We start from the raw sequence: 17,660 nt of genomic DNA on the forward strand, positions 1-17,660 counted from the left end.
TGCCGCACACAGGGCCCGGGCTACGCGTGCGCGCGCCCAGCGGCAGGACCTTTATTCCTTGAGACGTCGGGTCAGCTGACTTGCCGGTCAGCTGACCTGGGGACGCTGAAGGTTTGGCTGAGCAGGTGGGCGGCGCTGCTGGGTGTTCCCCAGCATATAGGGACTTGCTGGTCAGTTGCTCTCCATCTGCTGTTGCGAATACCTCGTGTTAGCACTCAGACCTAGTCAGGTTCCTGCTGTGATAGATGTATATGCAGTGTTTGCGATATACATCTATCTCTAGTTAGTATTATTGATTGTATTTATTGTATTACCTGTGTATGACTCTGGCTCGTTTCTGACTACTCTTCCGCTTTACGCTTCTGTACTTTTGCCCATCTGATCTCGTTGCCGACTCTGCCTGTTTAACCTTCTGCCTCTGCCTTCTGGTTTTGTACCTGATCTACCTGTCTGTTGCCAACTCGATTAGTCTGACCACTCTACTCTCACCAGGGAGCCCTTGTCTCTGGTGAGGGGCTCCGTACTGTTAGTACCCACCAGCTCCTCTAAACCTATCAGTACTTACTGTTGCACCAAGCACTATACCTTGCAATTAGCTATCACATTGTTGCTTGCTATACTTGCATTATTGGTGACTCTGCAGATCATCACATAATCAAGTATAGTGTCTGGATTATTGGTGATACTGCAGATCACCTAATAACCAGACATCTGTTTTTCGCTGACACCAATCGCTACACAATATTATTTAAATAGTCGACAACTTGTTCAGGTGAAAGCATGCATTGGGAGGAATATAGGGTTCTATAATATTCAGCAAATTCTGCATTAATATCACTAGGAGTTGTCAATCTTTCATTCCCTGCTGATATGAGCATTGGAATCGTAATTGCAGGAGCGTGTTCTTTTGTACCATGCTAACATTTTCCCACACTTATCACCATATTCATATACTCTTTTTTTTTTTCTTGCTTAAAGAAAACCTGTACTGAGTAAAAATATTTAAAATAAACACATGAGGTAACTTCAAATGAACATTACATAGTTACCTTGCCATCAGTTCCTCTCAGAAGCGCACCATTTTCTTCTGACAATAATCCCTTCCAGTTCTGACAATATTTTGTCAGATCTGAAATATATCAGTTGCTGTCAGTAAAATATCAGTTGCTGTCAGTTATAGCTGATAGGAAAACTGATGTACCAGGTAATGTCCATCTTTCCATATGGCTCAAGTGGGCGATGTTACAGTTTAACTGTGTGCTGACCAGAAAGCTGTTATGGGTAATGCCCATTTTCACAATGGAGGACGGAAAATTCCCTTGATCACAGTGAGCAAACAGGACGCGGGAGAGGAGAAAGACACTGAGGAGTAGACTACATGGAAGGTAAGTATGACTTGTGTATGCTTATTTTGACTTTTAATTTTCAGTTCAGGTTTTCTTTAAGTGCGCTTTTTTGGTGGATGTCACATGGATGAGCTTTAAATCGGTGACGGCCATTTGCCATGCCGAGTATGTGGCTCTCTCCGGATTAGATAGATAGAAGATTTCAGTATCTCGTACTCTATCTTCTGTTTGATGTCGTTCCTTCGACCTATTTCATATTTTAATTTGGTGCATATATTCCCCCCTCATAAAAGCCTAAAGGCATCCCATATTATCCGCTGAGGGGCAGTTTTTTGATTACCATCCCAAAATTGGGTAATGATAGGTAGCATAAGTTCCTGTATGTCTTGGTCCTTAATCCAAAATCCAGAGAGCCTCCATGGCCTCTGGGATGGACATTGCCTAAGATTTAGGGAGATTTGGAGCGGGGCATGATCAGAAAAGGCCCAAGGAAGTCGGTCGATTGCTTGTATTACTGCAAGGGAAGAATTAGATGTTAATATCAGATCAATTCGTGACATGGTTTTGTGGGTGGAGGAATGGCAGGTATAGCCAGGGACATGCGGGTGCTACTGTTTTTTAATTAAAAAAAAAAAACTTTAATGTCTGCACTACATTCAGACTACCAGTTTTACTCTAACTGCTAGGTGACATAACAATTTGATTTCTTTTTTAGATGACTCTCCCTGCAAAGTCAGTAGAATTATGTATTGGGAAGCAATGTTGGTGGGGTAGGATCCTCTTACAGCATGTTTTTCAGTATGAGGTTCTCGGTTCGGAGGGCCAATAATGTCCTGCTTCCACTGGCTCTGATTCAGGTTTGTTTCCCGTACAATCTTTTGATTTCTTTAGGCTGCTTTCCCATACGGACGTTGCGTTCTGTGCGACGTTAAGGTGGCACAACATGCCCCTAACACAACGCATGGTGGTGTTAAATTTGGACGTTAAATAGAGCCGCGTTATGCGTCTCTTGGTTCGCCGTTTTCGTTCTATACTGATAGAACGAAAACGGCGCATGCGTCAAATAAAATAAAAACAAAAACAGACATTACTGAGCATGTGCAAACAGTGTAACGCAGCTAAATAGGAGTATAACGCACAGCATGCTGCACTTTCATTTACCGTGCAGCGTTATACTCCAACGCAACGTGGGCACTGTGAACAGCACATTGATTTTTCATTGCTGTGAGTTGGGCTGCGTTACAGGCTGCTGTAACGTGGGACTTTAACGTCCCACTGTGAAAGCAGCCTTAGGCTGCTTCTGATTGATTTGCAGCAAAGAAAAATCTCGCTTGCATCATTTTTCAGACATTTGCACGGCTGTGAGATTCAGGCACTAATCACAGTAGTTTGGGTGCCTCATCCGTCTCACACCAGGATAGCAAAACTACATGACTTTTTTTTTTTTTTACTTCTCTCTTGACTCAATGTGCAATGGCTGCCTCTGTACTGCCCATGACAAGCACTTGCAAGGTTCAGGCCTGGGTATGGGAGCAACTGAGAGACAGTGACTCCATTGAATTTAGCATCCAGGGGCCTTGTAATAAACAGGATTGCAAAGCTGCTCTTTCTGAATTGGGAGCCCTCGGGTGCCTGCAGCAAAATGCCAAAGATACAGGGTTATGCTTTACCCAAATCTGATAACTATCTACAAGTTTCAAACATTTCTCAGTTTAACTTTACAAGTTTTGCAATGCTGAGTTACTACATAACTATTTGACTTGGCAGTTATTTGACGGTGTTACATATTTGGACATGATTGTTCTTCCTTCTGGCCTTGGACACCAAACCCTTCCTGACCATATTCTTGGCTGACCACCAGGCTGTGTACAGATGTCTTCTTCAGAGGACACGAAAAATGGTTACATTTAAAATGCATGTGACCGCATACAAGTAAGAAGTATGTTTCTTCCAGAGTAAAACGAGCTATAAATTACTTTACTCCTATGCTGTCACTTACAATAGGTAGTAGAAATCTAACGGAACTGACAGCTTTTTGACTAGTCCATCTCTTCATGGGGAATTCTCAGTATGTCATTTTTTCTTTACAAAAGCACTCCATGGAAAGGATGTATACAAAGATGCAGGCCGCCTTCCCAACCTGTTTGCACACTATTCTGGCAATTTGACTGAGCAACTACCGTTCACTACGTGCTTGAAAACACTGAGAATCCCCCATGAGGCAATGGGCTAGTCCAAAACCTGTCAGTTCTGTCAGATTTCTACTACCTACTGTAAGTGACAGAAGCATAGAAGAAAGGTAATTTATAGCACATAATACTCTGGGAGATAAGTACCGTATTTTCTGCCGTATAAGACGCACTTTTTCTCCCCAAAAAAATGGGGAGAAAAAGTCCCTGCGTCTTATACGGCAAAGGCAGGGAATCCTCAACTTCCGAACGCCCGCCGATATGAACCGCCACCATGTCGGGGATTCCCTTCCTGTGTGTGCTCGCTCCCCCGTGTCTCTGTTCCCACTGCGCTAGTGTAACAAAAGTTCAGGCAGCCAGATCACATACCACATGGCTGCCGGGATCTGTGTCCTGTGTAATGCTGCTGGTGGCTCTTCTCCCCCGTGTGCCCACTATCTCCGCTTCCCTGTGTAAAATATTGTGCAGCCAGCTTCCATACTGCATGGCTGCGAGGATTCCAGACCTGTCTCCTGTGCGCGGCTAGCTCTATTGAAAGACTTGTTCTGATAGTGTCATCAGTATGATCCTTTTAATAGAGCTAGGCCCGCACACAGGAGACAGGTCTGGAATCCTCGCAGCCATGCAGTATGGAAGCCGGCTGCACGATATTTTACACAGGGAAGTGGAGACAGAGAGAGTGGGCACACGGGGGAGAAGAGCCACCAGCAGCATTACACAGGACACAGATCCCGCCGGCCATGCGGTATGTGATCTGGCTGCCTGAACTTTTGTTACACTAGCGCAGTGAGAACAGAGACACGGGGGAGAGAGGCCCCACTTACTTGGCACCAGGGAATGGGGACACAGGAGGTCACATGGGGCACAGGTAGACACATATGAGACACAGGAGGGTGCATATGAGACACAGGAGGGCACATAAGGGACACAGGAGAACACATGGGGACACATAAGGGAACCAGGAGGACACCATTTGGGGGAGAACATGTACAAGACGCTCCTGGAATAAGGACGCATCAGGTTTAGTAGACATATTTTCTCCCTGGTTTGTGCCCTCTAAACCGTGATGCGTCTTATATTCCGGGGCGTCTTATACGGCGGAAAATATGGTACTTTTTATTTGTGTTCATGAATTTTAAATTTTTTTGTGATAGTGGGCCTTTAAAGAACAACTGATAGCTATACAATGCGAGGGAAAAAAACACATATGTAAGTAGATAACTACTTGCTCTACTTACATAACACATGTATTGTGCTGTCCACGTCTTGATTTCAATCAAATTTATATATTAAATAAAGAGACAGGGGCCATATTGGCTCCCACAGGATTGAAGCCAATCCTGATGCCATTTCTTCCCTTACTCCCCTATGGCATCCCCCCTACTCCCTGCGGCATCTTCCCTCCTCCTCACATTATTGAAGAGTGCAGCGGAGAGGAATAAAAGCAGCGCACACAAACTCAACCTCATCATGGTTCCAAGCACTGGAGTTCCCGTCTATACTCTGCACTACCACCGGCGGTAGTGCAGAGAATATAGACAGGAGAAAATGACATCAGGATTGGCTTCATTCTGTGGGAGCCTGCAGGGAGGAGGGGGATGCCCATGGATGCGGCCAATCAGAGAGGAGCAAGGGGGAAAAAAACCCAGCATGCACTGCAACTTCTCTTCTGCAGCTGATGTACGAATGAAGAGCTAGGGAACATGGGGATCAATATCCTTCTAGGGAAAAAAAAAAGAAAGATTAGTTAGCATCCCCACACCTTTTTTGTCGGCAGGGTGATGTTCCGTTTTGTTGAGGCATATTCAAAGAACTCCTGACAATCATCTGTTTTAGATTGTTTGGTTGCCGATATGACGAGAGGGGAGGTTTAGGGAATATCTTTCTCAGTCTGTGATCCTTGTGTGAAATGGGACCATGTCCCTTTGGTTGTCACCTACAACCCACACCTGGAAATCTTAAGGAAGATTGCTAAGGAACTTCATCCCATTTTACACAAGGATCACAGACTGAGAAAGATATTCCCTAAACCTCCCCTCTTGTCATATCGGCAACCACACAATCTAAAACCGATGACTGTCAGGAGTTCTTTGAATAGGCCTCAACAAAACAGAACATCACCCTGCTGACAAAAAAGGTGTGGGACCTGCAGAAACATTTACTCCACTGACAGGTTAGCGATACCAGGTTCACAACAGGAGTAGAGTACAAGGCACATTTTCCTGTGGTTCCACCAATCTGGTATAGCTGATCATGTGTGCTAAATGCCCTAATGCTATGTACGTGGGAGAAACTGGACAAACTCTGCGCAAAAGTATAAATGGACACAGGCCACACACTTTCGTTCGAATGGACACAGCATGTATGATCTTCGTGTCACTGCCCTAAAGGGTGGCTTCAAAATGTCAAGTGATCAATTAATAGCAGAAACAACATTTATAAATTGGTTCAAAGCAGTGGACAAGGGCTTGAATAAGGACAAAAACTTTTTATATTGGTATGAGGCTGATGATATTTAAACTCTTTCTCAGCCTATATAGCTAAACCTGTGAACTCAGAATTTACGATAACTCTGTGTCAGTCCAACTCCCAGGTCTGTGAGTATGGTGTAAACAAGGATTTTTATCTCAGCTAACAACTTCCCACCCCATTTAGATGTTCTGTTTCACTTAAAGGGAAGGTTCAGGGACTATCCGAAAAAAATAAATATCCCCATCCACTTACCTGGGGCTTCCTCCAGCCCGTGGCAGGCAGGAGGTGCTCTCGGCGCCGCTCCGCAGGCTCCCGGTGGTCTCCAGTGGCGCGCCCGACCTGGCCAGGCCGGCGGCCAGGTCGGGCTTCTTCTGCGCTCCAAAATGCGCCTCACGGCGGCGCGCTGACGTCATCGGACGTCCTCCGGGCTGTACTGCGCAGGCTCAGAACTACTGAGCCTGCGCAGTACAGCCTGGAGGACGTCCGATGACGTCAGCGCGCCGCCGTGAGGCGCATTTTGGAGCGCAGAAGAAGCCCGACCTGGCCGCCGGCCTGGCCAGGTCGGGCGCGCCACCGTAGACCACCGGGAGCCTGCAGACCTCCTGCCTGCCACGGGCTGGAGGAAGCCCCAGGTAAGTGGATGGGGATTTTTATTTTTTCGGATAGTCCCTGAACCTTCCCTTTAAAGAGACTCTGAAACAAGATTAAAACTAGCTTTTTACCTTATATTCAGCATTGGCATGCTTGCCCCTGCTAAAACGCCGCTATCCCGCGGCAGATCGAGGGGTCTTTACCCCCCAAATCTCCCCCTGCAAAACCCACGACTTTCTTGGTCGTGGATTTTGCTGCTCATGGAGGCAGAGCTAAGCCCTGTAGCTCTGCCTCCATGCGCGTCTATCAGCCGGCGGATCTCTTCTTCATCTCTTCGGTCAGCGCTGATAGACGCGCTGAGAGGCAGGGCTGCGGCCATTAGCCCTGCCTCAAGAGGAAGTGATCCCCGGACACCACGGAGGGGATTTGGGGGGTAAAGACCCCTCGATCTGCTGCTGGATAGCGGCGTTTTAGCAGGGGCAAGCATGCCCCTGCTAAATATAAGGTAAAAAGCGAGTTTTAATCTCGCTTTAGATTCTCTTTATGGCATTTTAATGACATGTATTTATGCTTGAAAAAAATCTATGTTTTCCCTTTTGATGTTGCATGTATAAAGCTGTCTGTACCATCAGGCTGCAAGCAAACAGGATGTAAGCCCGGCGAAGGCTGCAAAGCCGAAAGCTCGCTTAAGGTGCCCATACACTCGTCAGATTGGCAGCAGATAGATAAGAAATGCATCTGATGGTCTATCTGATGCGTTTTTAGAACATTTTTTACCAGGATAGAATTCCAACAGATTTCAGTTTGAAATCTATTGAAATTCGATCTGATGGCATTTTTTTGCCATCAGATTTCCATTAAGGCCAATGCAAACTGATAAGCAATCTCTTCAGATCGACCTAAATTTTCCACCCTGCAAGTTCGATGGAAATCCATCGAAATCGATCGAAATCGGCCATCGATCGGTCGATTGGCCAACCGATTTGCAATCGATCGGGATCGATCGGTCGGCCAGAAAATCGGCTGAGTGTATGGGCTGCTTTATTCTTATTCTTTTTAGTTAGCCAATAAATGGTATCATCCTGATTTAAAACTTCTTCTTGTTATTTTACATTTACTTCAGTAAGCAATACACGTTTTTGCTCACAAAACACCACCAGCTGGAGCAAAACAACCAAAAACTGGCACGTCTGTAATATTCTAACGATTCTAAACAGATTAATGAAATGTGCATTTTCCTTGCTGTACACGGTAAATAAAATATGAAGAGAAAACGACAAATGTATATTTCAGCAGTAAGAGCAATACTAAAGACCACAAATAATACTACAGCTGTGAGAACATACTTGCTTCCTGCGCTCATAGCCTTTCCTCAGGATAAGGCAGCTGCCAGAGCATTTCATTAGCCTGGCTTCATTGTCCTTGCTGAATCAGCATCACAGAAGCTAGTTTTTTGCCAAGAATATAACAAACTCTTCTTTGTTTCAAGGCAGGGGGAAATAATCTGCTTGGAAAACAAATGTAGAAACAACTATCAAATATTGACACTTATTACATAACAGCAGAGCAAACTGCACAGGCTGGAGCCTACATGTGGCTCTCCTAACCTTGGGAAATGCAGGTACAGGTAGTCCCCGACTTACAAACGACCTGCCGATACGAACGGCATGGATTCAGTGTTTCTATGGGAACAAGCCCAAACATTTTTTTGCAAATTGGACTTTTTTGAAAAAATCTATTTTAAAAAATTCAAAGAAATAATGGCTTTTAAACTTGTATAAGCAGGCACAGAGGGCAGAGGTGACACAGAGGGGGACACTGGAGGCACAGGGGAGGTACAGGGGACAGAGATGGCACATTGTACCAACTTAAGAACAGATTCAGGCTAAGAACGAACCTACAGTCCCTATCTCGTACGTTAACTGGGGGCTACCTGTACTGTACTTGGGGGGGGGGGGGGGGGGGAGTTGCTCATGCATTCAATTTGAAAAAGAAAAGTATGGTTCTATACACCATACAGAGCAGGCTCATCCACCAGGCAACCTAGGCAGGTGTTTGGGGCCTAGTGGGTGTCAAGGGACCCACCTGCCACTTTCTCTGACCTCTCTCCACTTCAGCTTACCAAATAGACCACAAGAGGGCCCCAAATCTGCTACCTTGTCTAGGGCCCCATTACATCTCAATCCATCACCGACTCCATATGAACATTTCAACTTTTTTTTATAGTGTTCATCATTAACCGGCAATTGGTAACTAGACAATATTGTGTAAATAACTATATGAGTCAAATACTGATTTTTTTTTTTTTTTACTGAAAACAGGATAAAAGACAAATCTTAAAGGAAACCTGAGACAAAAAAAGATCCATACATACCTAGGGCTTTCTCCAGCCCCCTTCAGGCTGTTAGCTCCCTTGTTGTCATCCCGGGCACACATACGCACTATGCACCAACTAACAGTGACTGACAGATTACTGGGGCGGACAGCGGAGGATCGAGGAGGCCCAGGAGGTCAACGAAGGAGCCAACGGCCTGAAGGGGCTGAGGAAGCCCCAGGTATGTATGGAAACGTATTGTTTTTTCCGTCTCAGGTACACTTTAACCCGGGATAAATTACAATTCTTACTTAGAGCAGTATAAAAAAAAAATCGATAAAGCAACCCACAGGGTCCGTCTGGATACACTTTATAAGTTTCATCTTTAACATAACATGGTTTTCAAGCACACCTGAACTGAAAGGGATATGGAAGCTGCCATATTTATTTCCTTTTAAATAATACTGGTTACCTAGTTGTCCTGCTGATCGTCTGCTTCTAACACTTTGAGCCATAGACCCTGAACATGCATGCAGATCAGGTGTTCTGCTTGAAGTCTGTCTGGATTACCTCCATGCTTGTTTCAGGTGTGTGATTCAGATACTACTGCAGTCAAAGAGATCAGGATATGCACGGCAACTGGTATTATTTAAAAGAAAATAAATATGGCAGCTTTCATAGCCCTCTCCGTTCAGGTGGTTTACTTTAACTGCTTGTAGTTCTAGGATGTAGATTCTACGTCCTAATTAGTGCTGCTGTAGGGTTTAGGACGTAGAATCTACATCCTGCGTTAAAAACCCGCCACCTGCCACCGCGCATGCACGTGATCATGAAAGCTCCCGCATGTAACTGTGCATGGTCCTGTGAATGATTGTTGGTAGCTAATAGCAACAGTCATTCAATAAAGTTAGGGGGGAAAAAGTTTTAAAAGTAAAAAAAAATTAAAGTGACCTGGTCTCAATAAAATATATATATTTTTTTAAACCCTAGTTAATTTTTAACCCCAACTTAGCCTATTAATCCATGATTAACACCTGCAATACCTATACCTGTTTATAAACTTTTAATGACTGCCGCCTGTAGCGATCGGATGTGATCGCTAGGGCAGAAGTTTGGGGCCCCAATGCTCTGCAAAAGTATCGCTCTGCCGTTACCTAGCAATGCATCTGTACAGCATTATGGCCCCAAAACTGATGCCCTAGTGAACGCATCTGATCACCACAGACGCACATGCTGGGGATAACAGTCTGCAACATGCTTAGCTAGAAATAAAATATGGCATATGGGGTATCGTTTTAACCGGGAAGGGCTAAAACAATTATTTTTTTGTGTGTTTACTGTTTTATAACTGTGGGATGTGTCATGTGAAAAATGAAATAATGGGTATTTTTTGCATTACCATCTTTATATACTGTATACAGTGGGTTGCAAAAGTATTCGGCCCCCTTGAAGTTTTCCACATTTTGTCACATTACTGCCACAAACATGCATCACTTTTATTGGAATTCCACATGAAAGACCAATACAAAGTGGTGTACATGTGAGAAGTGGATCGAAAATCATACATCATTCCAAACATTTTTTTACAAATAAATAACTGCAAAGTGGGGTGTGCGTAATTATTCGGCCCCCTGAGTAAATAATTTGTAGAACCACCTTTTGCTGCAATTACAGCTTCCAGTCTTTTAGGGTATGTCTCTACCAGCTTTGCACATCTAGAGACTGAAATCCTTGCCCATTCTTCTTTGCAAAACAGCTCCAGCTCAGTCAGATTAGATGGACAGCGTTTGTGAACAGCAGTTTTCAGATCTTGCCACAGATTCTCGATTGGATTTAGATCTGGACTTTGACTGGGCCATTCTAACACATAGATATGTTTTGTTTTAAACCATTCCATTGTTGCCCTGGCTTTATGTTTAGGGTCATTGTCCTGCTGGAAGGTGAACCTCTGCCCCAGTCTCAAGTCTTTTGCAGTCTCCAAGAGGTTTTCTTCCAAGTTTGCCCTGTATTTGCCTCCATCCATCTTCCCATCAACTCTGACCAGCTTCCCTGTCCCTGCAACCCCCCCCCCCCCCCCCCCCCCCCCCCGAGCATGATGCTGCCACCACCATATTTGACGGTGGGGATGGTGTGTTCAGAGTGATGTGCAGTGTTAATTTTCTGCCACAAATAGCGTTTTGCATTTTGTCCAAATAGTGCCAGTTTGGTCTCATCTGACCAGAGCACCTTCTTCCACATGGTTGCTGTGTCCCCCGCATGGCTTGTGGCAAAATGCAAATGGGACTTCTTATGCTTTCTGTTAATAATGCTTTTCTTCTTGCCACTCTTCCATAAAGGCCAACTTTGTACAGTGCATGACTAATAGTTGTCCTATGGACAGATTCCCCCACCTGAGCTGTAGATCTCTGCAGCTCGTCCAGAGTCACCATGGGCCTCTTGACTGCATTTCTGATCAGCGCTCTCCTTGTTCGGCCTGTGAGTTTAGGTGGATGGCCTTGTCTTGGTAGGTGTACAGTTGTGCCATACTCCTTCCATTTCTGAATGATCGCTTGAACAGTGCTCCGTGGGATGTTCAAGGCTTTGGAAATCTTTTTGTAGCCTAAGCCTGCTTTTAAATCTTGATCCCTGGCCTGTCTTATGTGTTCTTTGGACTTCACGGTGTTGTTGCTCCCAATATTCTCTTAGACAACCTCTGAGGCCCTCACAGAGCAGCTGTATTTGTACTGACATTAGATTACACACAGGTGCACTCTATTTAGTCATTAGCACTCATCAGACAATGTCTATAGGCAACTGACTGCACTCAGATCAAAGGGGGCTGAATAATTATGCACACACCACTTTCCAGTTATTTATTTGTAAAAAATGTTTGGAATCATGTATGATTTTCGTTCCACTTCTCACGTGTACACCACTTTGTGTTGGTCTTTCATGTGGAATTCCAATAAAATTGATTCATGTTTGTGGCAGTAATATGACAAAATGTGGAAAACTTCAAGGGGGCCGAATACTTTTGCAACCCACTGTATATCACTAAGATAGTATACGTAATTAATAAGTGACTGCTGTATCAAAATGACACAGCTATTAAGTGTCAAAAATGTCAGGAATCTAAAGTGGTAAAAAACGTGGAACGTGAACCAGTTAACCACTTGCCGACTGCGCACTCATAACGCGCGTCGGCAAAGTGGTAGCTGCAGGACCAGAGACGCACATCTGCGTCGCCGGCTGCAGGCTAATTAATCAGGAAACAGCCGCTCGCCGCGAGCGGCTGCTTCCTGTCAATTCACGGCGGGGGGCTCCGTGAATAGCCTGCGGGCTGCCGATCGCAGCTCGCAGGCTAAATGTAAACACAAGTGGAAATAATCCACTTTGTTTACATTTTTACAACGCTGCTAACAGTAGCAGCGTTGTACTAGATCAGCGATCCCCGGCCAATCAGCGGCAGAGGATCGCTGTCACATGACAGGCAGGAGCCTGTTAGAGGCTGCACAGGACAGATCCGTTCCTGTGCAGCCTCCGATCTCCGGGACAGGGAGGGAGAAGAGGGAGAGGGGGAATCCTGCGGTGGAGGGGGCTTTGAGGTGCCCCCCCTCGCCACCCACACGCATGCAGGAGCGATCAGACCCACCCAGCACATCATCCCCCTAGTGGGGAAAAAAGGGGGGCGATCTGGTCGCTCTGCCTGCTATTTGATCTGTGCTGGGGGCTGTAGAGCCCACCCAGCACAGATCTTAGAAATCAGCGCTGGTCCTTAAGGGGGAGTAAAGGCTGAGTCCTGAAGTGGTTAAAGATGTTGTCAATAGAATGCTTGACACTTACTGGTCAGCGAAGCTGCATACAAATGCTAGATAATCCATGATTGTTTCAGGAGGCAGTTTAGGAAAAATTGCTGCGTAGACACACTGTTCAGCTATCTGCTGAGCAGTAATGTCTGTTCTATGGGGAGGGGAGGGGAGGGGAAGAAGATGAGTGGAAGGAACCCACTGTGAAAAGAACAATATTATTATTTCTACTTTTTTATTTACAGTGGGTTGCAAAAGTATTCGGCCCCCTTGAAGTTTTCCACATTTTGTCATATTACTGCCACAAACATGAATCAATTTTATTGGAATTCCACATGAAAGACCAACACAAAGTGGTGTACACGTGAGAAGTGGAACGAAAATCATACATGATTCCAAACATTTTTTACAAATAAATAACTGGAAAGTGGTGTGTGCATAATTATTCAGCCCCCTTTGATCTGAGTGCAATCAGTTGCCTATAGACATTGCCTGATGAGTGCTAATGACTAAATAGAGTGCACCTGTGTGTAATCTAATGTCAGTACAAATACAGCTGCTCTGTGAGGGCCTCAGAGGTTGTCTAAGAGAATATTGGGAGCAACAAAACCGTGAAGTCCAAAGAACACATAAGACAGGCCAGGGATCAAGATTTAAAAGCAGGCTTAGGCTACAAAAAGATTTCCAAAGCCTTGAACATCCCACGGAGCACTGTTCAAGCGATCATTCAGAAATGGAAGGAGTATGGCACAACTGTACACCTACCAAGACAAGGCCATCCACCTAAACTCACAGGCCGAACAAGGAAAGCGCTGATCAGAAATGCAGTCAAGAGGCCCATGGTGATTCTGTCTGGACGAGCTGCAGAGATCTACAGCTCAGGTGGGGGGAATCTGTCCATAGGGCAACTATTAGTCATGCACTGTACAAAGTTGGCCTTTATGGAAGAGTGGCAAGAAGAAAGCCATTGTTAACAGAAAGCATAAGAAGTCCCATTTGCATTTTGCCACAAGCCATGTGGGGGACACAGCAACCATGTGGAAGAAGGTGCTCTGGTCAGATGAGACCAAAATGGAACTTTTTGGCCAAAATGCAAAACGCTATGTGTGGCAGAAAATTAACACTGCACAGCACTCTGAATACACCATCCCCACTGTCAAATATGGTGGTGGCAGCATCATGCTCGGGGGGTGCATCTCTTCTGCAGGGACAGGGAAGCTGGTCAGAGTTGATGGGAAGATGGATGGAGGCAAATACAGGGCAAACTTGGAAGAAAACCACTTGGAGACTGCAAAAGACTTGAGACTGGGGCAGAGGTTCACCTTCCAGCAGGACAATGACCCTAAACATAAAGCCAGGGCAACAATGGAATGGTTTAAAACAATACATATCTATGTGTTAGAATGGCCCAGTCAAAGTCCAGATCTAAATCCAATGGAGGATCTGTGGCAAGATCTGAAAACTGCTGTTCACAAACGCTGTCCATCTAATCTGACTGAGCTGGAGCTGTTTTGCAAAGAAGAATGGGCAAGGATTTCAGTCTCTAGATGTGCAAAGCTGGTAGAGACATACCCTAAAAGACTGGCAGCTGTAATTGCAGCAAAAGGTGGTTCTACAAAGTATTGACTCAGGGGGCCGAATAATTACGCACACCCCATTTTGTAGTTATTTATTTGTAAGAAATGTTTGGAATGATGTATGATTTTCGATCCACTTCTCACATGTACACCACTTTGTATTGGTCTTTCACGTGGAATTCCAATAAAAGTGATGCATGTTTGTGGCAGTAATGTGACAAAATGTGGAAAAATTCAAGGGGGCCGAATACTTTTGCAACCCACTGTATATAGCACCAACATCGCCCGTAGCGCTGTACATAGTACAAAAACATACAATAATGAGGAACACAGATAGACAAGCAATTCAACAAACTGTACAATCAGGATATCCAGCAACACAAATACATACAGTTGATGTGTAGTTTGAAAATATCACCAAATGTAAATATAGGACTGTATCTGGAATATTTTGGTTCATGATTTGAACACTTTTCAATTTCTCAGTCCATTGTTAACACTGTCATGGATATGGCCTTTGAGGAGTGGAGTTCCACATCCCTGATGTAGAGGGTAGTGGGGTGAAGATACTTGTGGAGTAGCCAAAGTGGTTAGCGGATGAGGCAGTGAGCCTCAAAATCTAGATATAATAAATTATAAGCTTGTCTGTAGAATTGTGTCTTGAAGGTGCATTTGAAAAGTTCCAGGCTTGGAGAATGACAGACGGGCTGTGGAAGAGAGTTCCAAAGTAAACGTGACACTCGTGAAAGCTGGAGATTAACCAGTTAACCTTCCTTAGGAGGCCATGTGCGCTCCCGCGCGTTCCCGAGGCCGATCGCGCGCGTGCACGCGTGCTCCTGGCCCATGATTCGTTAGCCAGGCAATCAGTGAATTGGGCTATGGTGCCCGATCACTGATTCCTCTTCCCCGCAAAAAAAGCGACAGCTTCTCTCAGAAGCTTAGCTTTTTCTGGCTCTAGCGTTCCTCTAAGCGTACGTTACGCTTAGAGTGACGTCACGTAAACAAACTCATGGCTGCCATCTTGTGGCCAAAAAGTAAAACTACACCTAAATGTAAAAAAATATAAAAATAATCATATATTTACATTTAAAAATGACAATTTAAATCCCACCCTCCAAAAAATACCCACATGAAATGTTTAATAACAAAAAAACAAAAAACATTACAATAAAAAAAAAAAAGACGGAAATATTTACCTAAGGGCCTAAACTTTTTAAATATCAATGTAAAGATGAAATATTTCTATTTTTTTTTAAATTATAAGCTTGTAAATAGGGATAGATGCAAAACGGAAAAAAATGCACTTTTATTTCCAAATAAAATATTGTCGCCATACATTGTGATAGGGACATAATTTAAACGGTGTAATAACCGGGACAAATAGACAAATACAATACGTGGGTTTTAATTATGGAGGTATGTATTATTTTAAAACTATAATGGCCGAAAACTGAGAAATAATGATTTTTTTCCGTTTTTTTCTCGTTCTTCCTGTTAAAATGCATTTACAGTAAAGTGGCTCTTACCAAAATGTACCCCCCAAAGAAAGCCTAATTGGTGGCGGAAAAAACAAGATATAGATCAGTTCATTGTGATAAGTAATGATAAAGTTATAGGCTAATGAATGGGAGGTGAAAATTGCTCGGATGCATTGTAATGATCCGCTCAGCAGTCTGCACAGACAGACAGCTGTTTGACCATTCCTTAAGTCTGAGGGCTGCAGGTCTCTGGAAAAGAGACCTGTCTTTGCTTTGCAGGTTTCAGACCTGTTCTGCTGCTGAGGAATTTGCATACATTCGTTATGCAAATCGCCTACCTGCCTCCTTTGAAGGCTGGCAGTATAAAAGCCATGTTCTCCCAGAATCCTTTGCTGGTCATCCTTCATGGTTTGTTTCTGATGAACTCTCCTAGAGTATCAGCCCTGTTTGTTTGCTAAAGTTTATCTTAGATTAATTCTTGGGACTGCACTAGGCAGCTCCTCTAGTGCAGTCAGGTTGCTTTATCGGTTTTGTCTGTGTTGCCTCTCTGCTGCGATTGTCCTGTCGCCAGCGGTGGTCGACAGGAAATCGTTCTGTTTGTCTGGGGGTGCTAACCAGAGCAGCGGTTGCTACTGGTAGCCCCTTCTGTTCATCTGTCTGGATCGCACTTGCCCTAGTGGTAGAGGCAGTGCCTCCTTCTGTATTCTGCCTCAGGGGTGCTAACCAGAGCAGCGGTTGCTACTGGTAGCCCCATCTGTTTGTCTGTCGGGATTGCATTCGCTCTGGCGGAAAGAGCAGTGGATCCTGCTAAGCCTATTCCTGAACCCGGATCGCTCTCGCTCTGGCGGAAGCGCGGTGGATCCTATCTACCCTGTTCCTGTTTTCCGTTTGTCTGTCTTGTCTGATACGAACGCTTGCTGTAGGCTCGGTGAGGTAACCGTTTAGCAAGCGTTCATATTCTCTATTTCGTGTTTGTCTGTCATTGGTTAGTCAGGGTGGCGTGCTTGTCTCTGTTGCGCTTTTCGTGCGGAGACCGCGCCGTAAACGCGTTCGCTGTTGCGAATGAGTGCGGTGTTTGCGTTTAGCTAGCGTTTGTTGTTTTCTTGGTCCTCTGATTATTGTTTGCTGTGCCTTTGCTACTCTCGTGCCCTGTCCTTCTCTGTCTGGTGTCTGTTGGCAATCGCCATTCTTTGCGATTCCGTTCTTGCTTTGTTTCTGCTGATGTGTGTTCACCGTCGCTGGGTGGCGACTAGATTGGTGGACACGCATGCATCCTGTCTCTGTGCTCTTTCTCTTTAAGGGCTGTTCAGCCCTGTATTGCCTTTATCTGTACAATTCCCATCTGGCATCTGTGGCCGTGCAGAGGCTGTGCTCGTCTGCACTCTACGACTCCATCTGCCGGTGGAAATTGCCCTCTGCTGGTGCATTGCACCTAACCTGGGTTCTCCGAATTACATGGTTGTGGAGGTTTTCCGCAGTGTCAGCGCGCGTTCTGTGCGCTGACCACGGAAACGATTCCGCAAACGTTACATGCATAAAGTGAAAACGACTGAATGCGAAGTGGTTAATGTAGAACTGTATAGAACGATAGCTTACATAGAGCTTTGTATGATAGTGTTAGGAGTTTGAACTAGAGCCTTTGGGTGATTGGCAGCCAATAGAGGGATTGGCAGAGAGGGGAAACATCAGAGAAGCAGAAGGAGAGGTAGAAGTGAGCAGCAGAGTTCAGCAGGGACTGGGGAAGTGCCTGTCTTTTTTTTTTTGGTAGGCCGCAGAAGGGTCTTACATTAAAGATGGGAAATTATTACAGCATGCACAAGCATTTTAGTAGCATTTTGTGCAAGGAATGGACATACCCTGGAGATATTTTTGAGATTAAAGTAGCAGGAGGTTGTCAATTTGTTAATA

General features: G+C 44.8%; 2 protein-coding genes across 4 annotated transcripts in view; both read left to right on the plus strand.

The window, feature by feature from the left end:
• Positions 1-8,947, plus strand: part of CILK1 (ciliogenesis associated kinase 1) — a 166,084-nt gene extending 157,137 nt beyond the window's left edge. For all 3 annotated transcript variants that reach the window (XM_068281365.1, XM_068281367.1, XM_068281366.1), the window contains exon 15: positions 8,920-8,947. In XM_068281365.1, the coding sequence (XP_068137466.1) occupies positions 8,920-8,938 (19 nt within the window). In that variant the 3' untranslated portion in view covers positions 8,939-8,947. The remainder of the gene's footprint in view (positions 1-8,919) is intronic.
• LOC137571768 (glutathione S-transferase 3-like) overlaps positions 1-17,660 on the plus strand; it is a 114,249-nt gene that overhangs the window by 5,844 nt on the left and 90,745 nt on the right. The window lies entirely within an intron of this gene.

Source organism: Hyperolius riggenbachi, chromosome 4 (assembly GCF_040937935.1).
Source record: "Hyperolius riggenbachi isolate aHypRig1 chromosome 4, aHypRig1.pri, whole genome shotgun sequence".
Lineage (NCBI taxonomy): Eukaryota > Metazoa > Chordata > Amphibia > Anura > Hyperoliidae > Hyperolius > Hyperolius riggenbachi.